The following is a 19,952-nucleotide window of genomic DNA, read 5'->3' as shown; positions in this document are numbered from 1 at the left end:
CAGCTGGCGGATGCACACGTGTTGTTTATCGCATGAGAAGTCTGCACTGTGACTGCGTCACACACACACACACACACACACACACACACACACACACACACACACACCTCCTGTCCAGACCGGTCGTCACGGCAACCACAGAAACGGAACATTCTGATCAGGCTGTTTCGGAAGAAGAGGAGACGGAAGATTTCAACGCTTGTTATTTCACGCTGTCAGGCGGGCCTATCTGGACACGAGCACCTCACTAACCAATTATTCTAGCGCCTTCTCTTTATTGGTCAAGCTGGGTTTAGCCATCTGGTCCAATGAAAACTGTTCAGTGAAAACATAAAACCCCTAACCCCCTTAAACCATTCACCCAGGTGCCAAGCTCCAAATGTTTTTTCATGGTGTCTCGTTCATGTGATGTTGTGTGTGTGTGTGTGTGTGTGTTCATGGTACTGTATATACATTCAGACTGTATATACGACACATACCTCGCATTTGACAAGGTGTCCGCCCCTCTTTCCTGGGTCCATAGGAGTGTTATATAAACGGGCGTAGTTCTCTCTGTGAGTTGGTCGTTGGAGCTCCATTGCTCTGTACTACAGAGTGAGTCTGTCTGCTTTATGGAGCCTTGTCCAGCTGTCTCTCAATAAGCCAAACAGCACTTCAGCGTATGTTCAATCTACTACGCCATATTTCTCTATTCACACACACGCGCTCTGTCTCACACACACACACATGCATACATACACACCAACTGCTCACATACACACTTTCTCTCTCTCCCACACACCCACGCTGCTGTCACACACAGTGCAGGGTGCGAGGTTGACCACCCCTGGAGGTGTCTAATGGGCGTTACTTTATCATCAGTCAGAAGCTGGCATGGCCTCATTAATTATGCTTAAGTAATGGCCCATATGCTAATGCCATGTAGCTAATGAGTAAACCAGGTTACAGTTAGCCTACAGACTGTACATGTTGATGAATTACTGCCCACAGAAACCTCACGGTACAGAGAGAACAAAGCTCTATGTTAATGTCGAGTCCAAATGCCTTGTTATACTACACGTTGTTATCTGTAAAAGACAACAACAGAATCAAACAGGAAGCTAGACAAAGTAGGGTAGATGACGTCTAGAGATGCTCCACAGGTCTTCATGGAAGAGCTTGGACAGGTGGTTGCCAGTACCGTCTCTCTTCCCCCTTGCAGGAGTTTAAGTCCAGCCTGTCCGTGTCTGTTTGTGGTGCACAGTTGTCAGGATCACCTCTGTCTTGAATTGGTCATATCTTGACATGCAACCCCCCCGAATAGTGGCCTAAGATTAGCATTGAGAAGTGATAGTATTGTATTGTAGCACTTTCCACCTCAACCACCATCCGTAACACTCAGCTTGTCAACCAGACGCCGCTCATCTCCTTCGGCGTCCACGCGGTTAGCACCCGGTTCCGATGCGGTCCAGACGTGGTCCCCAGGTTTGACAACACCCTCTCTGGCTCCTCTCCTCCAGGTATGAGTGCTCTGCAGTTGCAGAACCTGGCCACTTTAGCAGCGGCAGCAGCGGCGGCCCAAAACTCCGCCGGCCCCAACGCAAACCCCCTGTCCTCCAACGCGGCCTCCCTCGGAGCGCTGGCCAGCCCAGGTAACGCCGCTTCAGAGGGGGGGGGGTCAAACGCGGGGGACACCTGCCCTCCTGTCCTACCACCACCATCATTTTCACTGTCGTCAACAATACCATCCTCTTCGTCATCATTGCTGATGATCGAACCATCTTCATCAACATCAGTAGTCATTGCCGTCGACACCCACAAGATATCGCTCCATGGTGTGTGTCCGCCACCTCTGCGTTTTGTTATTGTGTTATTGTTACCACGGAGACACCATGCCGTGTTCGTCCCGGCGCCTGCCTGCGTGTCTGTGTCTGACAGCACTTCACCTCCTCACCGTGTCATGTGACGTGTACACCCTACGGCCATATCATTCCGTGTCCCACACGTTGTGTGTAAAACGTACTACAGCTCAATGTCCTCTGTGTTCGGTTTCCACACTGAGAGTTGTCTGTGGGTGGGTGTGGTTGTTTGTGTGGGTTTGTTGTGCCTTTAAAGTGACTCTTGTCTCTTCGCTTCACAAGCCCTCTGAGACACGGGAACCTTAAGTGCAGTGGAGTTGTTTCCGGGGGAGGGATGGTCGTTGGCACCTGTATGTGTCGTGTGTGATCTGCCTCTGGACATGGTCAGGGTCTGGCGACTAGAGAGACAGACAGCAGCAGTCAGGAGTTCTCTGGAGGAGATGGGTTCATCTAGGTCACATGGAGACACTCTTCTCTCCTTCTATTCCTCTTCTTCACTCTCCTGCTTTCTCTCTCTGCTTTTCTCTTATTCCGCTTTCTCTCTCTCTGCTTTTATCTTAATCTGCTCTCTCTCTCTCTCTGCTTTTATCTTAATCTGCTCTCTCTCTCTCTGCTTTTCTCTTATTCTGCTCTCTCTCTCTCTCTGCTTTTCTCTTATTCTGCTCTCTCTTTGCTTTTATCTTATTCTGCTCTCGCTCTCTCTCTCTCTCTCTGCTTTTATCTTATTCCGCTCTCTCTCTCTGCTTTTATCTTATTCTGCTCTCTCTCTCTCTCTCTGCTTTTATCTTATTCTGCTCTCTCTCTCTCTCTCTCTCTCTCTCTCTCTCTCTCTCTCTCTGCTTTTATCTTATTCTGCACTCTCTCTCTCTGCTTTTATCTTATTCTGCTCTCTCTCTCTCTCTCTCCCTCTGATTTTATCTTATTCTGCTCTCTCTCTCTCGCTCTCTCTCCATCTGCTGTTCTCTTATTCTGCTCTCTCTCCCCCTCTTTCCCTTTGCTTTTATCTTATTCTGCTCTCTTTTTTCTCTCTCTGTTTTTCTCTTATTCTACTTCTTTTGCTTCCCTCCCTCTCTCTCTCTTTCACTCCATTTGTCCTCTCTCTCTCTTTCACTCTGTTTGTCTTCTCTCTCTCGTCCTCTCTGCCTTGCTCCTCCAGTTCCCTGGTTGCTGTCTTTTCTGGAGTAGCCAAGTAACAGAGCGTGAATAAGAGCTTTGTTTAGTGTCTCTCTCTCATGAACCCATCACCCTTTGCCTGTCCTGCTCCCTGCTTTCAGCCAGCTGCTTAGCATAGGTTTGAATGTGAATTCTGCTCTCTCGCTTGCTCTCATGTGTTCTGTGGTTACTAGAGCTACATTACTAGTGCATGCTCTGCTCAGTGCCAATGAAAGGCGACACTCTCCGTCAATGACATTTTGACTGAATATTAGTATCAATTTGATAAAAAGACAGCCAATTTACCATTGAGAGACTGTCTTGCTTTTCATTTGTACTAAGTATATTTTAAGATATCCTCTCTTTCTGATGCAGTGTAAGCGTGACTTAGAGGTGTGTGTGGACATTATGTCTACTGGAAGATGGACACTTTCTGGACAATCAAATAAACGACTGTCTGTTAAGGACAATTGTTATTCACCCACATTGTACTGAGTGACCATGTAGCACTTAGGCATGTTCTTGTCACTCATGATCTGTTCTTTTGTATTTGTGTGTGTCACAATCGTGTCTCTGTGTGTGTCACAATCGTGTCTCTGTGTGTGTCACAATCGTGTCTCTGTGTGTGTCACAATCGTGTCTGTGTGTGTGTCACAATCGTGTCTGTGTGTGTGTCACAATCGTGTCTGTGTGTGTGTCACAATCGTGTCTGTGTGTGTGTGTCACAATCGTGTCTGTGTGTGTGTGTCACAATCGTGTCTGTGTGTGTGTGTCACAATCGTGTCTGTGTGTGTGTGTCACAATCGTGTCTGTGTGTGTGTGTCACAATCGTGTCTGTGTGTGTGTGTGTCACAATCGTGTGTGTGTGTGTGTGTGTGTGTGTGTGTCTGTGTCTATGTTCTAGGGCTAAATTAACCTTGTAACATGTATCCCGAGATATATCTCTGTCATACTTATATCTTACTTAGGGATCCTAAACAGGAATCTAGCGTAGGGTCTATTTGGTCGTCTGGCGCTCTTGCCTGCTTGTCTGCCTGCTTTAGGTTTGGTCGTTACATGACCGCTTCACGAAGGAACAACCCAGTCCCTCACCTTTTCATCGCTACACACGCATCCACAACTACTGTGTTCATCGTGCTCTGCATTCACATGTGTCAGGGATCTTTATATGTTACCTGGGAGCTACTCTCATTTATGGGACATTCGGTGTTGAATGAGGGCAGAGATATGTACTTCCTGCCTTCCACTCTCCCCAGCTCCAGTTTGTCTGAGCAGGGAGGATGTTGTTGCTTATATCACTAAAACGTCCAATTGGATGCCTCCGCTTCTCTAACGCACGTGCTTGTTGTCTTGCTCTTCCTTCCACTTTCTCTCCCTCCCTCGCCCACTCCTTCCTCTCCTCCTCCTCCCCCTGGTATCCTCTCTTCCCGACAGCGGGCACCACAGCCAACTCCTCGGGCATGACCTCTCTGACCTCTCTGGGCACTCTGCAGGGCCTGGCTGGCGCCACCATGGGTCTGAACAACATTAATGCACTAGCAGGTAGCGTCAACAGTGAGTATTCACCGACATCGGCCGCTCACCACTCATCTCACCACCACCGCCATCGCCATCACTCAGACACAGGGATACGCTGCTGTTGCAGAGGAACGTCATATCTAGAAACCACCTCAATGTGTTACAAACATGAATAATACTACTGGTAATGACCTAAAGACGGTACTCTAAACACTATCAAAGTCCACCAAAGTCCCGCATCCAAACATCTGTCACTTTGACCCTCAAACTATGCCCGTGGTTGCCATGTGGCATCTCTCTGTGTCCGCTCCCTGAGAAATCACCTGTTCAGCCTGGCTTTATGCTCCAGGCTGCACCCCCTAACCCACCACATCCTCACAAAGACCACAGCTACCAACACATCCATTTAGTCATGAATCCATCTGCTTCCTGGTGGTGTCACACGGGGTGGTGCCTGTTGTAAGAGTGCTGCTGTTTGTGCTGTCGCTTTGTCAGCGTGCTGATGCCGCTTCACGTCTGTGTGGCGTCGTGTACGTATCAATAGTGAATCTGCACACTCGTGTATAAGTAGAGGTACATTTTTTCAACAACAAAAAAAACTAAAAACCTTTTAGTAGAGGTGAAGAGAAGAAAATATTCTGCAACTCTTGGAAGAGTACAGAAGTGGCCTTAATCAGGTATATGTAAGTCTACATTTATGAGTTGAGCTGTGTCCCAGTAGTCGTACAGTAGCAGGCTGTCACGACTTCCACCAAAGTTGGTCCCTCTCCTTGTTCGGGCGGTGTTCGGCTGTCGACGTCACCGACCTTCTAGCCATCGCTGATCCATTTTTCATTTTCCATTGGTTTTGTCTTGTCTTCCATCACACCTGGTTTCAATCCCATCAATTACATGTTGTGTATTTAACCCTCTGTTTGCCATCATGTCTTTGTCGGTGATTGTTTGTTGTATGTTTTGTGTCATGTTCTGGTGCGACGGGTTTTGTACCCTTGTATACTATTTTTGTACATATAGTTTTTTTTGGGGGGGGGGGGGGGGCATTTATTAAACTGCTCCGTTTATACCAAGTTCACTCTCCTGCGCCTGACTTCCCTGCCACCAGCACGCACCCATTACACAGGCCATGCCAGTGAGTTTCTCTGATGGCCACACTAAGTCTCTGTTCTGTCATGTCCTGCTACACCTCTGGGGGAAAGTCGAAGTGTGTAGTCTTAATCAGGGTTGTTATGACAGCAGAGATCCTGTAAAACCAGCCCATTCTCCACATATTCTCCCCTGACCTTTTCCTCCTTCTTCTACAGTTGCCATATCCTCTTTATAAATCACCCCACCGCTCAAACACGATGAGAATGCCAGTTTCACATTAATCTTCTCCCCCCTTTCCCCTCCTTCTTTCATTTAAGCACATCTAGGCTTTAATTGAATCGTAAAGGTCAACGGTGCAATTATTCCTGAATAAATTAGTGACCTATAATTTCCAGCAGCGTGGTCATCATTTACATCTCTGTCAGATGGTGGCGAGCGGCGGGACATTTGGGAATATCGACGCCCTCAGACTGTTGCCCTGCTAGGCAGTGAAGCCACACTAACAAGTGTAGCTGTCCTTTTTAACCTTGCTGCTCGTCGTTACCTTCTAAATGGCCAAATAAGGATGGGCCGTTTGATTGGTGTTTGACATTGTTGGTCTGAAGTCTGATTGGTCAAAGAGTAGTGAGGTGATTTCTCCTCTGTGTGGGTGGTGAAAACAGCGAAGAGCGATAGATTGAGGGATGCTATTGAGATATTGGTTCTTGAGGACACTAGCGGGTTCTGAAGTGTGGATGTTAAACTAGTACATTAGGCCTTGAGTGTCTTGTGTGTGTTGACGTGCAGTGTGTGTGTGTGTGTGTGTGTGTGTAGGGGGGGGCTAGGGATGTTGCCATGGTGATATTTCAGCGACTGGCTGCGTATTTCTGCTGTGGTGTTCCAGTTTGCATGGGTCAGGCCAGGCTCTCCATTCACCTCTGTGTTACGTGTTTTAATGTCTATTACATGTAAGACACGTGTATTATGTGTGTGTGTGAGAGATCAAATAAATAAATATTTTGTGCATATCCTGTACAAAATGTTTTGGAATGTGTTTTACATTGCGTGTGTATGTATGTAGAGTGAGTGAGTGTGTGTATGTTAAATGTATGTTGTGTGTGTGTGTGTGTGTGTGTGTGTGTGTGTGTGTGTGTGTGTGTGTGTGTGTGTGTGTGTGTGTGTGTGTGTGTGTGTGTGTGTGTGTGTGTGTAGTGTATGTATAATGTGTGTGTAGTGTATGTATAATGTGTGTGTAGTGTATGTATAATGTGTGTGTAGTGTATGTATAATGTGTGTGTAGTGTATGTATAATGTGTGTGTAGTGTATGTATAATGTGTGTGTAGTGTATGTATAATGTGTGTGTAGTGTATGTATAATGTGTGTGTAGTGTATGTATAATGTGTGTGTAGTGTATGTATAATATGTGTAGTGTATGTATAATGTGTGTGTAGTGTATGTATAATGTGTGTGTAGTGTATGTATAATATGTGTAGTGTATGTATAATATGTGTAGTGTATGTATAATGAGTATGTAGTGTATGTATATATAATATGTGTAGTGTATGTACAATGAGTATGTAGTGTATGTATAATATGTGTAGTGTATGTATAATGAGTATGTAGTGTATGTATAATATGTGTAGTGTATGTATAATATGTGTAGTGTATGTATAATGAGTATGTAGTGTATGTATAATATGTGTAGTGTATGTATAATGAGTATGTAGTGTATGTATAATATGTGTAGTGTATGTATAATGAGTATGTAGTGTACAGTCGTGGCCAAAAGTTAAGAATGACACAAATGTTAATTTTCACAAAGTCTGCTGCGTCAGTTTGTATGATGGCAATTTGCATATACTCCAGAATGTTATGAAGAATGATCAGATGAATTGCAATTAATTGCAAAGTCCCTCTTTGCCATGCAAATGAACTGAATCCCCATAAAACATTTCCACTGCATTTAAGCCCTGCCACAAAAGGACCAGCTGACATCATGTCAGTGATTCTCTCGTTAACACGGGTGTGAGTGTTGACGAGGACAAGGCTGGAGATCACTCTGTCATGCTGATTGAGTTCAAATAACAGACTGGAAGCTTCAAAAGGAGGGTGGTGCTTAGAATCATTGTTCTTCCTCTGTCAACCATGGTTACATGCAAGGAAACACGTGCCGTCATCATTGCTTTGCACAAAAAGGGCTTCACAGGCAAGGATATTGCTGCCAGTAAGATTGCACCTAAATCAACCATTTAACGGATCATCAAGAACTTCAAAGAGAGCGGTTCAATTGTTGTGAAGAAGGCTTCAGGGCGCCCAAGAAAGTCCAGCAAGCGCCAGGACCGTCTCCTAAAGTTGATTTAGCTGCTGGATCGGGGCACCACCAGTACAGAGCTTGCTCAGGAATGGCAGCAGGCAGGTGTGAGTGCATCTCCACGCACAGTGAGGCAAGACTTTTGGAGGATGGCCAGGTATGAAAAAGAAGTGCAGCAAAGAAGCCACTTCTCTCCAGGAAAAACATCAGGGACAGTGATATTCTGCAAAAGGTACAGGGATTAGACTGCTGAGGACTGGGGTAAAGTCATTTTCTCTGATGAATCCCCTTTCCGATTGTTTGGGGCATCTGGAAAAAAGCTTGTCCGGAGAAGTCAAGGTGAGCGCTACCATCAGTCCTGTGTCATGCCAACAGTAAAGCATCCTGAGACCATTCATGTGTGGGGCTGCTTCTCAGCCACTCACAATTTTGCCTAAGAACACAGCCATGAATAAAGAATGGTACCAACACATCCTCCGACAGCAACTTCTCCCAACCATCCAGGAACAGTTTGGTGACGAACAATGCCTTTTCCAGCATGATGGAGCACCTTACCATAAGGCAAAAGTGATAACTAAGTGGCTCGGGGAACAAAACATCGATATTTTGGGTCCATGGCCAGGAAACTCCCCAGACTTTAATCCAATTGAGAATTTGTGGTCAATCCTCAAGAGGCGGGTGGACAAACAAAACCCCACAAATTCTGACAAACTCCAAGCATTGATTATGCAAGAATGGGCTGCCATCAGTCAGGGTGTGGCCCAGAAGTTAATTGACAGCATGCCAGGGCGGATTGCAGAGGTCTTGAAAAAGAAGGGTCAACACTGCAAATATTGACTCTTTGCATCAACTTCATGTAATTGTCAATAAAAGCCTTTGACACTTAAGAAATGCTTGTAATTATACTTCAGTATTCCATAGTAACATCTGACAAAAATATCTAGACACTGAAGCAGCAAACTTTGTGGAAATTAATATTTGTGTCATTCTCAAAACTTTTGGCCATGACTGTATGTATAATGAGTGTGTACTGTATATATAATGAGTGTGTACTGTATGTATAATGAGTGTGTACTGTATGTATAATGAGTGTGTACTGTATGTATAATGAGTAAGTGCACTCTTCTTTTTGTACTGTTGGGTTTTATGTAAAGTTGCTCACATGCTCTCAGGTATGGCGGCCCTGAACGGAGGCCTGGGCGGCGTGGGGCTGACCAACGGCACGGCGGGCACCATGGACGCGCTCACACAGGCCTACTCAGGGATCCAGCAGTATGCAGCCGCAGCCCTGCCCACCCTCTACAGCCAGTCCCTGCTGCAGCAGCAAGGTGCCGCCGGCAGCCAGAAAGAGGGTCAGTGGGCGTGGGGTGGAGCCAGGGGGCGGAGGGAAGGGACAGAGGGAGGGAAGAGACAGGAGGGCGGAGGGGGAAGTGAAGGAATCAAGCGGTGGAGTGTTGGGAGAGAGGTATGCACTCCCAATGCAGCCAGACCCGACTGCAATAGTCAAACTGGCATAAGTAGCCTTCTAGTGAGATTATTAATGCAACAACGATACTAACCACAGGATGCCAGAAACAGGTTGGGCACTGAGGGTAGAGGGGAGAGCATAGAGGGATAACGACGTATGCATTAACTCTCTATAATCTCTTTACTCTGTATGTCTCTGGGTTTAACCCTTACCCGGTACTGTCCCGTGTCTCTCTCCTGTTAGGGCCTGAAGGTGCCAACCTGTTCATCTACCACCTGCCCCAGGAGTTTGGGGACCAGGACATCCTGCAGATGTTCATGCCTTTTGGAAATGTGGTCTCTGCCAAAGTCTTCATTGACAAACAGACAAACCTGAGCAAGTGCTTCGGTACATCCACCAGCACAAACACACTGAAAACAAACACCTGTGTATGAATGACATGTTGTATTCCTTTTCAATCATTTGAGTTTCTTCTACGCCTCCTACATCCTTTTGGGCACCCTCTCTCTCTCTAACTCGCTCTCCCTCTCTCTTCTCTTGTACCCTGTCCATTTCCTTCTCTGCCTCCCAGGCTTCGTCAGCTATGACAATCCGGTGTCGGCGCAGGCAGCCATCCAGGCCATGAACGGCTTCCAGATCGGCATGAAGAGGCTGAAGGTGCAGCTCAAACGCTCTAAGAACGACAGCAAACCATACTGATCTTAGCACTAGGGCCTATCTGCTCCCATGTTACCACTGCTAGGGTAAGTCCCCATACGAGCCACGACCTCTACACAGGGACTGGGGGAGGGAAGTGGAGGGAGGGGGGAGACAACATTTGACCACCAGAGGGAGACACTAATTTCTCCTTTAGTTTTTTTTTTTTTAGCTTTTTTGTTCAGCAGTATTATTTATTATTACTATTATGATTTTTTGTATTATCTTTCACATGAATGCTTCCATTACCACCTTTATTTTGTACCACTTAAAAAAAAAGTAGCTATCATCGGTAGCTTTTTCAGTTGTAAAACATATTTAATTTTCTACGTGATTATTTATATACTGTTATGAGAAGAATTTCATTACTCGAAAAACAGAGTAAGAAAAAAAAAACAAGCTATATGATTTTGTTTGTTCTCTTTGTGAACCTGAGGCCTGATAAAATGTCGATATAAAGGGTTTATTTCTGACACACCACGCACCGATATGCACATGACCCTTGACCTCCTGGTGTTGGTTTCCGGGCCAACCGCCGCTGCTTCTCTGACCCCTGATGCCTGCTGACAGACACCAGGGAACAAAGGGTTAAAAAACAAAACTTAGTGGCCTCTCACCTGTTAGTCAGTCAACGACAGCATCCCATACACTCTTCTATTTCATTAATATCATGACTCCAGTCATTTCTTTATGTGAAGAATGTTTATTTCACACTAGAACAATGTTAGCAAACTATAATTTTCTGGGTCAGATCACATTGGTCTTTGTTGAAGGGGATATTGTGTAGAACATTTTCAAAGTAACATCCAGAATCTGATGAAGGCTACAAGAAAATAAATGTATGGGTGGGAAGTTAACTGAAAATACTTGATGTTTCTTGAGAGATAAAAAAATTAATTCAAAGTAGCGAAAGCCACAGGCCTGTACATTTTATTTGTAAAAAAAAGCAGTTCTATTTTTATACAAAATTTTTACTGCCTCAGAAAAAAAGGATTTTATTTATTGCCTATCGTTAAGTTATTTGACTCCTATAAAGAACAGAATCCGTTAGAATAGAACCTTGTCGAGTAGTCTTCTGAAATTCGGAACTGTAGAATTCTCTAGAACAGAGCCACGTTCACACCTCGCTCTGCCTCTGCTCCCTTCACTTTCACACACCTATCTCTGTCTGTGCATCACATCCGTCTGTGATCAGCTCTTTCTCTCTCTCCATCAGTATCGGTACTTCACCTGTCAAATTTCAACCTTTCCTTGCGTTTCGTTTTTTTGTTCATGTGTTTGTTTCGTTACGTTTCGTTCGTTTGTACTGTACAAAAACCTTTAAACAGTTTCTCCCAAATGACAATCCATCCTCCTTGCTCTCTAGGAGCATGTGGTACTGATGGATATAACTTTGGCTGCTCTGTGTATGAGTGTGTGATAGTGTGTTTTTACAGTAAATGTGTGTCTGTTAGTATTAATCCAAATTGTAAATCATTTTTGTAAAAAAAAAAAGAAATAATGAGAGATTAAAAAAAATGCCAATTGTGTAGTGATGTGTTGCCCTTATGACCTGGTGGTTTGCATTGTTGTTTGTTGTTGTTGTTCCCCTGATTTTAATGCTGTAGTAATGTGGTGCCCTGGCTCTCTGTTCTGTGTGTAACTCTCTCCTCTCCCTTGTTTTCTTCCTATAGAACCCATCTCCATGCCTGTTAGCTCATCGTTTGCCTAGCATGTCTCTGTGGCGTGGCGTCCAAAAAAAAAAAAAAATACAAAAAGTCTCATCGTCCCGTCATTGTTTTCTGATGTCTTTTCTGAGCTCACCTGATCATAACCTGGTCTCCGCCTACTGACCTTTTGAACTTAGCGTGACCTTTTTGGACTTTTTTTGCATGTGACCTCATTTTGTTCTATTTTGGGGAGGTGGGGTAAATGGGGTACATTGTGCATGAAGGAGGGAGGGAGGGGGGGAGCGAATCAATGTGAAGAAGTATAGCATCATTCATACAAAAAGACTGAACTCTTACAGACAAAAACAAAACGTTTCTTTTTAAAAACAGAAAAACCCCGTGGCAAAATTATTTCCATTAGATTTATTTAGTTATGTTTAGTTTCCTTCTTTTATGTTGGGTTTCGTTTTTTGTTCCTTTTTTCATTTAAAGTAAACTTGAAAGTTCAGCACAGGGATTGGCTGTCTTGTTTCTGGCTCCACTAGCAATATGAGGCCAGAAGCGGACACTGTCAGTTTCCATGAAAAATAGACTACTTCCAAAACAGTTCTGAATAAAAACTGTCTGATCAATATTAGACTCTCTCAGAGCTCTGTAATTGTTTTTACATTTTTCAGGCAGTGTAAAGTTTTTTGATAAGGCCATTTTAAGTGGCTCTGTTTCTCATTAAAGTATATATAGAACCACTTTTTTCTAGAGTAGTTTAAGGTATTACAAAAATGTCAACAAAAAAAGACTTGCCCTGTTTGGGGGGAGAAATGCTACCTACGTGTCACCTTTTGCTGAACTGACTCACAGATAGACAATCCGTGGTTTAAATGCACATGATAAAGAAATGACCTATATTTTCTACTGTTTAAATTATAGAGCGAAAAAAAAAGAAGAAAATACCTGTAACCCGCGTTAACGTTCGTGCTTCTTGTGAGTTTAGTTTTGGTTTCATTACAAGTCTAACGGTCTTAAGTGTCTCATGTTTTTTAAAGAGAAGACAAAAAAAATCTGTTTACTTGAACAATAGACAAAGCCTTTCATATGAATACTATTATAATTGTTCCTTTTGTCTTTTTTTTTAAGCAGTCCTGATTTGCTAAATTTCTTGTTGGGTAATTAGCTATATAAAATTCCTAAAAAATATATATATGAATATATAAATATATATATATATAACATGTCGGCTTGTGAAGCATCAATGTTAATATAATTTCATTTCTATCGTGGGAAACAATATTTAGATGTGTTTTGTTGTTCATTATAATGTGATTTTCTTTTCTTATAAAGAAAAAAAGACAAGATCGGTGGAGTTTAGTGCCAAATCTTGAAGGTACATCCTGTCTATAGCGCGTCAGTGTACTTCTTGTGAAATGATTTGATAACATGGGTATTTTATTAAGTGTTTTGTATGGATCCCTCATATGTAAAAATATAGATTTAAAAAAGAGTTTGTTAACTTGCTATTCTGTGGTCTTGTTGCCTGAAACTGTTCATGTTTTGCTTTTTTTTGTAAAGATGTAAAAAGTGCCCATGTGTCATATATATATATATATATATATATATATATATATATATATATATATATATATATATATATATATATATATATATATATTATATATACACACACACACACACACGCACGTACACACACTCACGCAGACCTCACAGTTGACTTTACTTTGTTGTTGTGTATGAGAGCCCCTGAGTGTGTACGCCTCTACAGTCCAGTTTCCATGTTCCTGCCCACCAGTCTTTACATTGCTGTTCACACGCTCTCTCTCTCTCACACGTCACTCACACACACAGTTCTCACATGAGCCATTATACAGAGCATTCTTCAAAGCCTTATCACAAGCCTTTACATGAACACTCACATGAACACACTCACATTCTCGCCAAACACTCTCGCTTCATCCTTTGACTTTGACAAATTTCAAGCCTTATCTTAAGCTTAATCTCTCTCATTATAACCTAAATCAAGGACAAGTTTTTAGTTGAAGTTGCTACAGACTGGGATGGGGACATGGTTATTTGCTGGTCATGTTTGTGTCACCTCAAACAACATGAATGCATTGCTTTCATGAGGTAAGTGAAGGGCAAGACCTTCCCACACAAGCCTCAACCCCTCCCCAGACCAAGACAAAATGACGTTAATAGTACAGAATGATTTTCAGCTGTTTGGTTTTGTTGTTTCTTCCGTTGACAGTTTCTTCTGGAGATGTACCAGTATTAGTAATTACACCATTATTACAGAAATATGTTTGCCCTGTTGTAAATGCTGTGTAATGTAGTGTAACTGGCCAAAACAGTGTTGAGATGCCAAAGTATTATGTCAAGATTCTCATAGTCAATCCGTTTACATGACACAATGCTGTCTGTCCGTCAGTCTCAGTATTCTGTAAAACTGCCCCCGATTCCCTTCCCTGGAAACCTAGTTTACGGTCTGCAAAACGCAGCACTATTTTATACAAAAACTCACCAGTCGCCTTAACCAGGGAGTGTTGTATCGAAAGACTTGTCTAATAGGATCTAAAATCTGTATGTAAGTAGGTGGTGTTTTCCAAGTCTAAGTGTACTATATTGTACTGTACCTCCAGCTTCTCCAACTCTGGGTAAGCGTGTCACCATTTTGTCCCACAACACAGAGTAGAGAAGCAAAATGGCCACCTTCTTCTTTAGTGTGGCTCTCAAACTGAAAACCAAGGGGAAATAAATAAGTTATTGTTATCTGTTCCATCGTCTTTTTACAGAATAACAAGGTTTATTTGAAATACCGAGCCAAATGGAGGAGGGTTCGTAAAGTGCAGACAGGGGAAATAAAATGAGATGAAAGGGTAGCTATCTTGTTCAGTTCTTAGACAGCAAAACAACAGTCTCGGCCAAGAGGCAGAGCCGTTACCATGTCAAACGACCAAGTCAATGCCAAACTTTAGTTGAGTCCATAGCATATCAAATTGACATTTCCTAAAGCAGTAAGCATGAGTAATGCCATAAAAACAGCTCTAACTACCTGCATAAAAGTAATCAGGATTGCCAATATGTCATACTACACATATATCAGTGTTAATAGATCATTTTGTCATTAACGTGCGCTGATCGTAGTCTCCTTAAAAGACAGCTGCCGTATTAGGCCTAAGACCCTTCAGGAATCCTCTCTGTGAGGAACATCTTTGCACTCTAAATACATTAGGTAACATAAACAGACAACAGGGTTACATCAACTCACAGTGCAGCATAATGTGTTGCAGGCGTAGAGGCTTTGGTTTTTCTGTTTGTTTTCAGTTCATCCCGTAGCCAACTACTTATACTTTGGGAGATGGTAATGTATGGACATGTGTGTGTTTTTACAGAACTTAAGCATACCCCAATTCCCAAATCGCTCGCTCACACACACACACACACACACACACACACACACACACACACACACACACAGCGGGTTGGCACAGTGTAGTCTGATTGAAGTTGCAGTCTGTTAGATGTTTCTGAAAAAGCACAAGAGTGTCCTCCGCAGACAGACCGTTAGACAGGAGTGTCTGTTGAGTGCCTCACATCTCAGGGGCTGTCATCACCGATGCTTGTTGTAATCTTTCAATCTTCTCACTGTTCCGTTCTCTGTTCTCTTTTTTTTTCTTAATTATCTAAAGTGCTATTTATCAAAAAATGACATTTTAAAGGAAAAAAACAACTTGTAGTTTCTTTGCATTTTGGCTTATTATGTCTAGTTTTGGGGGGAAATGTTTGTTTTCTCTCTCTTTCTGTGCCGTAAAGAGCGTGTTGTCTGTAGATTAATATAATTTTGTTTGATTCTAAAGGATTTCAATAGTTTTAAGTATTGTCTTGAGAGAAGCCAAAGTCGGTGCATTTCAGTGGATTCTGTAAGCGTATTGTTTGTTTGACAACACTTTGAAATCTGTCATTGGATGGGATTGAAAAAGTACAAAAAATGCAGGCTTTCCTATTTCTACAAATGATTGTACTTATGCATTTTGTACCAGTGAAACTTTTTATACTGGAGATTAAAGGAAACAAAAAAAACTATTAGAAAAACAAACCTGTCTGGCCTCATGATGTGGCCTGACCTTTGTTGACTGGTTCCCGAGTATGATGTAGAGCTGGCATCAAGAAAGTTGTCTTTTGATATACGATTTTCTAAAAGAACTTTGGCTTGGTTTCTTTAATTAATTAACTTCTTATTTTTCCTTACTTTAGTGTTGTTCTTTTCACAAAGAGGAGTTAGGCGAGTGTTGATTTCTTTTTGGCTTATAAATAGTTATAGCCGTTTGTCTATACAAAAAACCCGGTAAGTTTCATTTAACTTCTGTATTGTGACGTCTACATGATAAAACAATTAGGAATATAAAGATTTAGTCACCTTCAGTGGATTAATGTATTAGTTTAATAAAACGATAAACTAATTAGAGGTTTTTGCTTTTAACTGTTTAGATTTTTCTGGTTTCTCTGTCCTCTGTGAACTAATTGTGTAGCTGAAGCAGTCAGGATTATTTTTGTAAACGTATGTTCTTGTGTGATGCAGTTACTTGCTTCTGTCTCCGATATTAAACCATTTTTCCTAATACTCGTCTCTGTGTGTGTGTTGTTGTTGTGGTGTTCCAGTGGCTGTCTGATGTCGTAACGTTTCACACAACCCCACGTTTCACGTCTCTATCTCTCCTTTTCTCTCTCGATCTCTCTTTCCTCTTTGGTGTTTGTTCCTTGTTTTACACATAGTACAGTTGATTTCATCCCCAAGTGACAATTCACTATGGTGTCCTCAGTAAACATGGTAAATATACATCAAGGTGTGTCTATGTATATTACTGTGTAGCCCAAGATGATGTGACAGTTCATCACCTTTTTGAAAAAAATCCAATTGATAATCAAATTTGTTAAACAAAATTCTACTTTAGGCTGTGGTGCTTGGGGGCCATGATAATGAAAAATATTTCAACAAGAAATAGCCTGACAGGATTTTGTGAGTTGTAGGAACACAAAACTATTATCTTACTTAATCACGCTCACAAAAATTGAATTATCATAAATCGAGTTCTGTGCCCCCTGGCCTCCTGGCATCATCCTCCAATGTGTCTCTGCCTGACTACCTAATTGGCCGGAAGGTTTCAAAAGAGGGCAGGTCTTTCTGCTGTCCCTGATTAGGAAACGGCTGCTATTGGCCAATGTGAGGGTTCCCTCATCAGGGATTGGCCTGTGCTGTACACTGTTCTGGGCATGGTCTGTCTACTATGTCTGTGTCCAACTCCACTTCTGTACCGTGTCAGTACTGCATCCCCTAATATGTAGATATAGGAAAGGAAAGAGTTAAAGCTACACCTTTTAAACAGATTCCCTATCAATTTGACCTATGACAATGTATCCAAATAAAGAATGATGTGTGTACTTGTATAGAAAGATCTCACACTATGTGTGTACTGCTACATTTACAGGACCCTTCATTTCTATGAGGTCTGGCTGGTGCTGGAGGCAAACAACTGCAACGATTCAGGCTTTTTTTGTTGCGCCAAGGGATACTATTTTCTTTCATCAGTGCAATACTCAACCAAGCCTGTTATGAAATATTGATTGTGGGTTTTTAGGGAGGACATACAATAAAACTCATATAGCGTGTGGATCATAACCGTAGGTAGATTACTATTATCATAATCTCGCCTAGAATTTCAGAAAGAGGATACATTTTTTTTTTCTCTCATGTGGTTACCCATTTTCCGTTCAACAACCCAAAGCCAAAGGAGGTGGGGAAAGGGTATTTTAAAAAGCACATTTAATGCTTTACCTGTCTGACAGAAAAAGGGGACGCGAGGAAAATTCCTCCAATTCTGCCATGTCAGGTTGACATTATTATGAAATGTATTTATTTACTACAATTTACACACACTCAACCTGGTAAATATCCAAACTTACACTGAGTATACAAAACATTAAGAACACCTGCTCTTTCCATGACATCGACTGACCAGGTGAATCCAGTTTTTCACGCTCAACCGTTTTGTGTGTATCAAAAAGCATTGGAGAGTCAACATTGGCAAGCATCATTGTGGAACGCTTTCGACACTTTGCAGAGTCCATGCCCCCGACAAATTGGGGCGTACGGGTGAAACAATACTAGGAAGGTGTTTTCACCGGATTTGAGTTTCGCATCCAGGACTGCGAAAGCAACTCTACCATGGCATCACCTGCTACCAAAAAGGGCCAATCAGGTAGGTGCACACTCACTATGACCTCTGACCTCACCTGGAGACTACAGCCACATGTCAGGTAAGATCCTCCAACACATAACATCTAAGTAACATGGTAAAGTACTACGTCTAACCAGGTAATCCACTTCACTAAAACTCAAATCAGTCAATCACACAGCAGATCATGCAAATTTGTTCATGACACATGCCATCAGGGTCACTTATTTAAAAACGTGTATTCAGGCAAGGTACTGTCAAGATAGTAGTAGACACTAGCAATAATGTTTTCATAGACTAATAGTAGTGAAATAGTAGGGCACTGACAGTTACAAATGATATATAAGTAATACACTGCACTATGTTTATACTATAGAAAAGTCTGAGAGGGAACTGTCAGACACAGCAGTGTTTACATCACCGCTACAAGGAACTGCTCCATTATTCAAATGTTCAGACACCCTACAGGGATACCGGCACAGCACACACTTCCAACACTACATTGCCACACTCTCCCTCTACCAGACTCCCTATGGGCACAGCACACACTTCCAACACAACACTGCCACACTCTCCCTCTACCAGACTCCCTATGGGCACAGCACACACTTCCAACACTACACTGCCACACTCTCCCTCTACCAGACTCCCTATGGGCACAGCACACACTTCCAACACTACACTGCCACACTCTCCCTCTACCAGACTCCCTATGGGCACAGCACACACTTCCAACACTACACGGCCACCATCTCCCTCTACCAGACTCCCTATGGGCACAGCACACACTTCCAACACTACACTGCCACACTCTCCCTCTACCAGACTCCCTATGGGCACAGCACACACTTCCAACACAACACTGCCACACTCTCCCTCTACCAGACTCCCTATGGGCACAGCACACACTTCCAACACTACACTGCCACACTCTCCCTCTACCAGACTCCCTATGGGCACAGCACACACTTCCAACACTACACGGCCACCATCTCCCTCTACCAGACTCCCTATGGGCACAACACACACTTCCAACACAACACTGCCACACTCTCCCTCTACCAGACTCCCTATGGGCACAGCACACACTTCCAACACTACACTGCCACACTCTCCCTCTACCAGACTCCCTATGGGAACAGTAAAAACACTTCCTTCTGTAACTGGGAGGTGTACTTTCCAGACACTTCTACAAAGGAAAGAAACAGGGAGAGAGAAAAGAACAGGAGACTGGAAAGTGAGAACAGAGGGGTATACTACAAAGCAGGATCAATGAGTTAGCCAATGGCGCGGGAAGTTTTGGGGTGGGGGTGCTGTCAGCGGGGGGCGTGGGGGTGGGGGTGGGGATAAATAAACACTGAACTAAAATATAAAAGCAACATATAACAATTTCAAAAATTTTACTGAGTTATAGTAATAGGAAATCAGTCAATTGGAATACATTCATTAGGCCTTATAATCAATGGATTTCACATGACTGGGAATACAAATATGGACCATAAAAAGAGGTAGGGACGTGGATCAGAAAACCAGTCCGTATCTGGTGTGACCACCATTTACCTCATGCAGCGCGACACATCTCCTTCACATAGAGTTGATCAGGCTGTTGATTGTGGAATGTTGTCCCACTCCTCTTCAATGGCTGTGCGAAGTTGCTGGATATTGGCAGGAACTGGAACAAGCTGTCGTACACGTTGATGCAGAGCATCCCAAACATACTCAATGGGTGACATGTCTGGTGAATAAGCCAACCATGGAAGAACTGGGACATTTTCAGCTTCCAGGAATTGTGTACAGATCCTTGCAACATGGGGCTGTGCATTATCATGCTGAAACATGAGGTGAGGACGGCGGCACAATGGGCCTCGGGATCTCGTCATGGTATCTCTGTGCATTCAAATTGTCTTTGATAAAATTGAATTGTGTTCGTTGTCCGTAGCTTATGCCTGCCCATACCATAACCCCACCGCCACCATGAGGCACTCTGTTCACAATGTTGACATCAGCAA

At 43.0% G+C, this 19,952-nt stretch overlaps 1 protein-coding gene across 25 annotated transcripts in view; it reads left to right on the top strand.

Moving 5' to 3' along the window:
• The window catches only part of LOC129838505 (CUGBP Elav-like family member 2), a 148,461-nt gene extending 132,132 nt beyond the window's left edge, over window positions 1–16,329 (top strand). For 6 of the 25 annotated variants that reach the window (XM_055905509.1, XM_055905513.1, XM_055905515.1 and 3 more), the window contains 5 exons: window positions 1,500–1,631; window positions 4,425–4,544; window positions 9,040–9,237; window positions 9,597–9,740; window positions 9,925–16,329. In XM_055905509.1, coding sequence (XP_055761484.1) covers window positions 1,500–1,631; window positions 4,425–4,544; window positions 9,040–9,237; window positions 9,597–9,740; window positions 9,925–10,052 — 722 coding nt within the window. In that variant the 3' untranslated portion in view covers window positions 10,053–16,329. The remainder of the gene's footprint in view (window positions 1–1,499; window positions 1,632–4,424; window positions 4,545–9,039; window positions 9,238–9,596; window positions 9,741–9,924) is intronic. The other 19 variants (XM_055905510.1, XM_055905516.1, XM_055905518.1 and 16 more) reach the window with 10 other exon arrangements.
• Window positions 16,330–19,952: the final 3,623 nt, after the last annotated feature.

This window comes from Salvelinus fontinalis, chromosome 39 (assembly GCF_029448725.1).
Source record: "Salvelinus fontinalis isolate EN_2023a chromosome 39, ASM2944872v1, whole genome shotgun sequence".
NCBI lineage: Eukaryota > Metazoa > Chordata > Actinopteri > Salmoniformes > Salmonidae > Salvelinus > Salvelinus fontinalis.
Note: the sequence above shows the minus strand (reverse complement) of the source record. Positions and strands in the feature narration are given on the sequence as shown.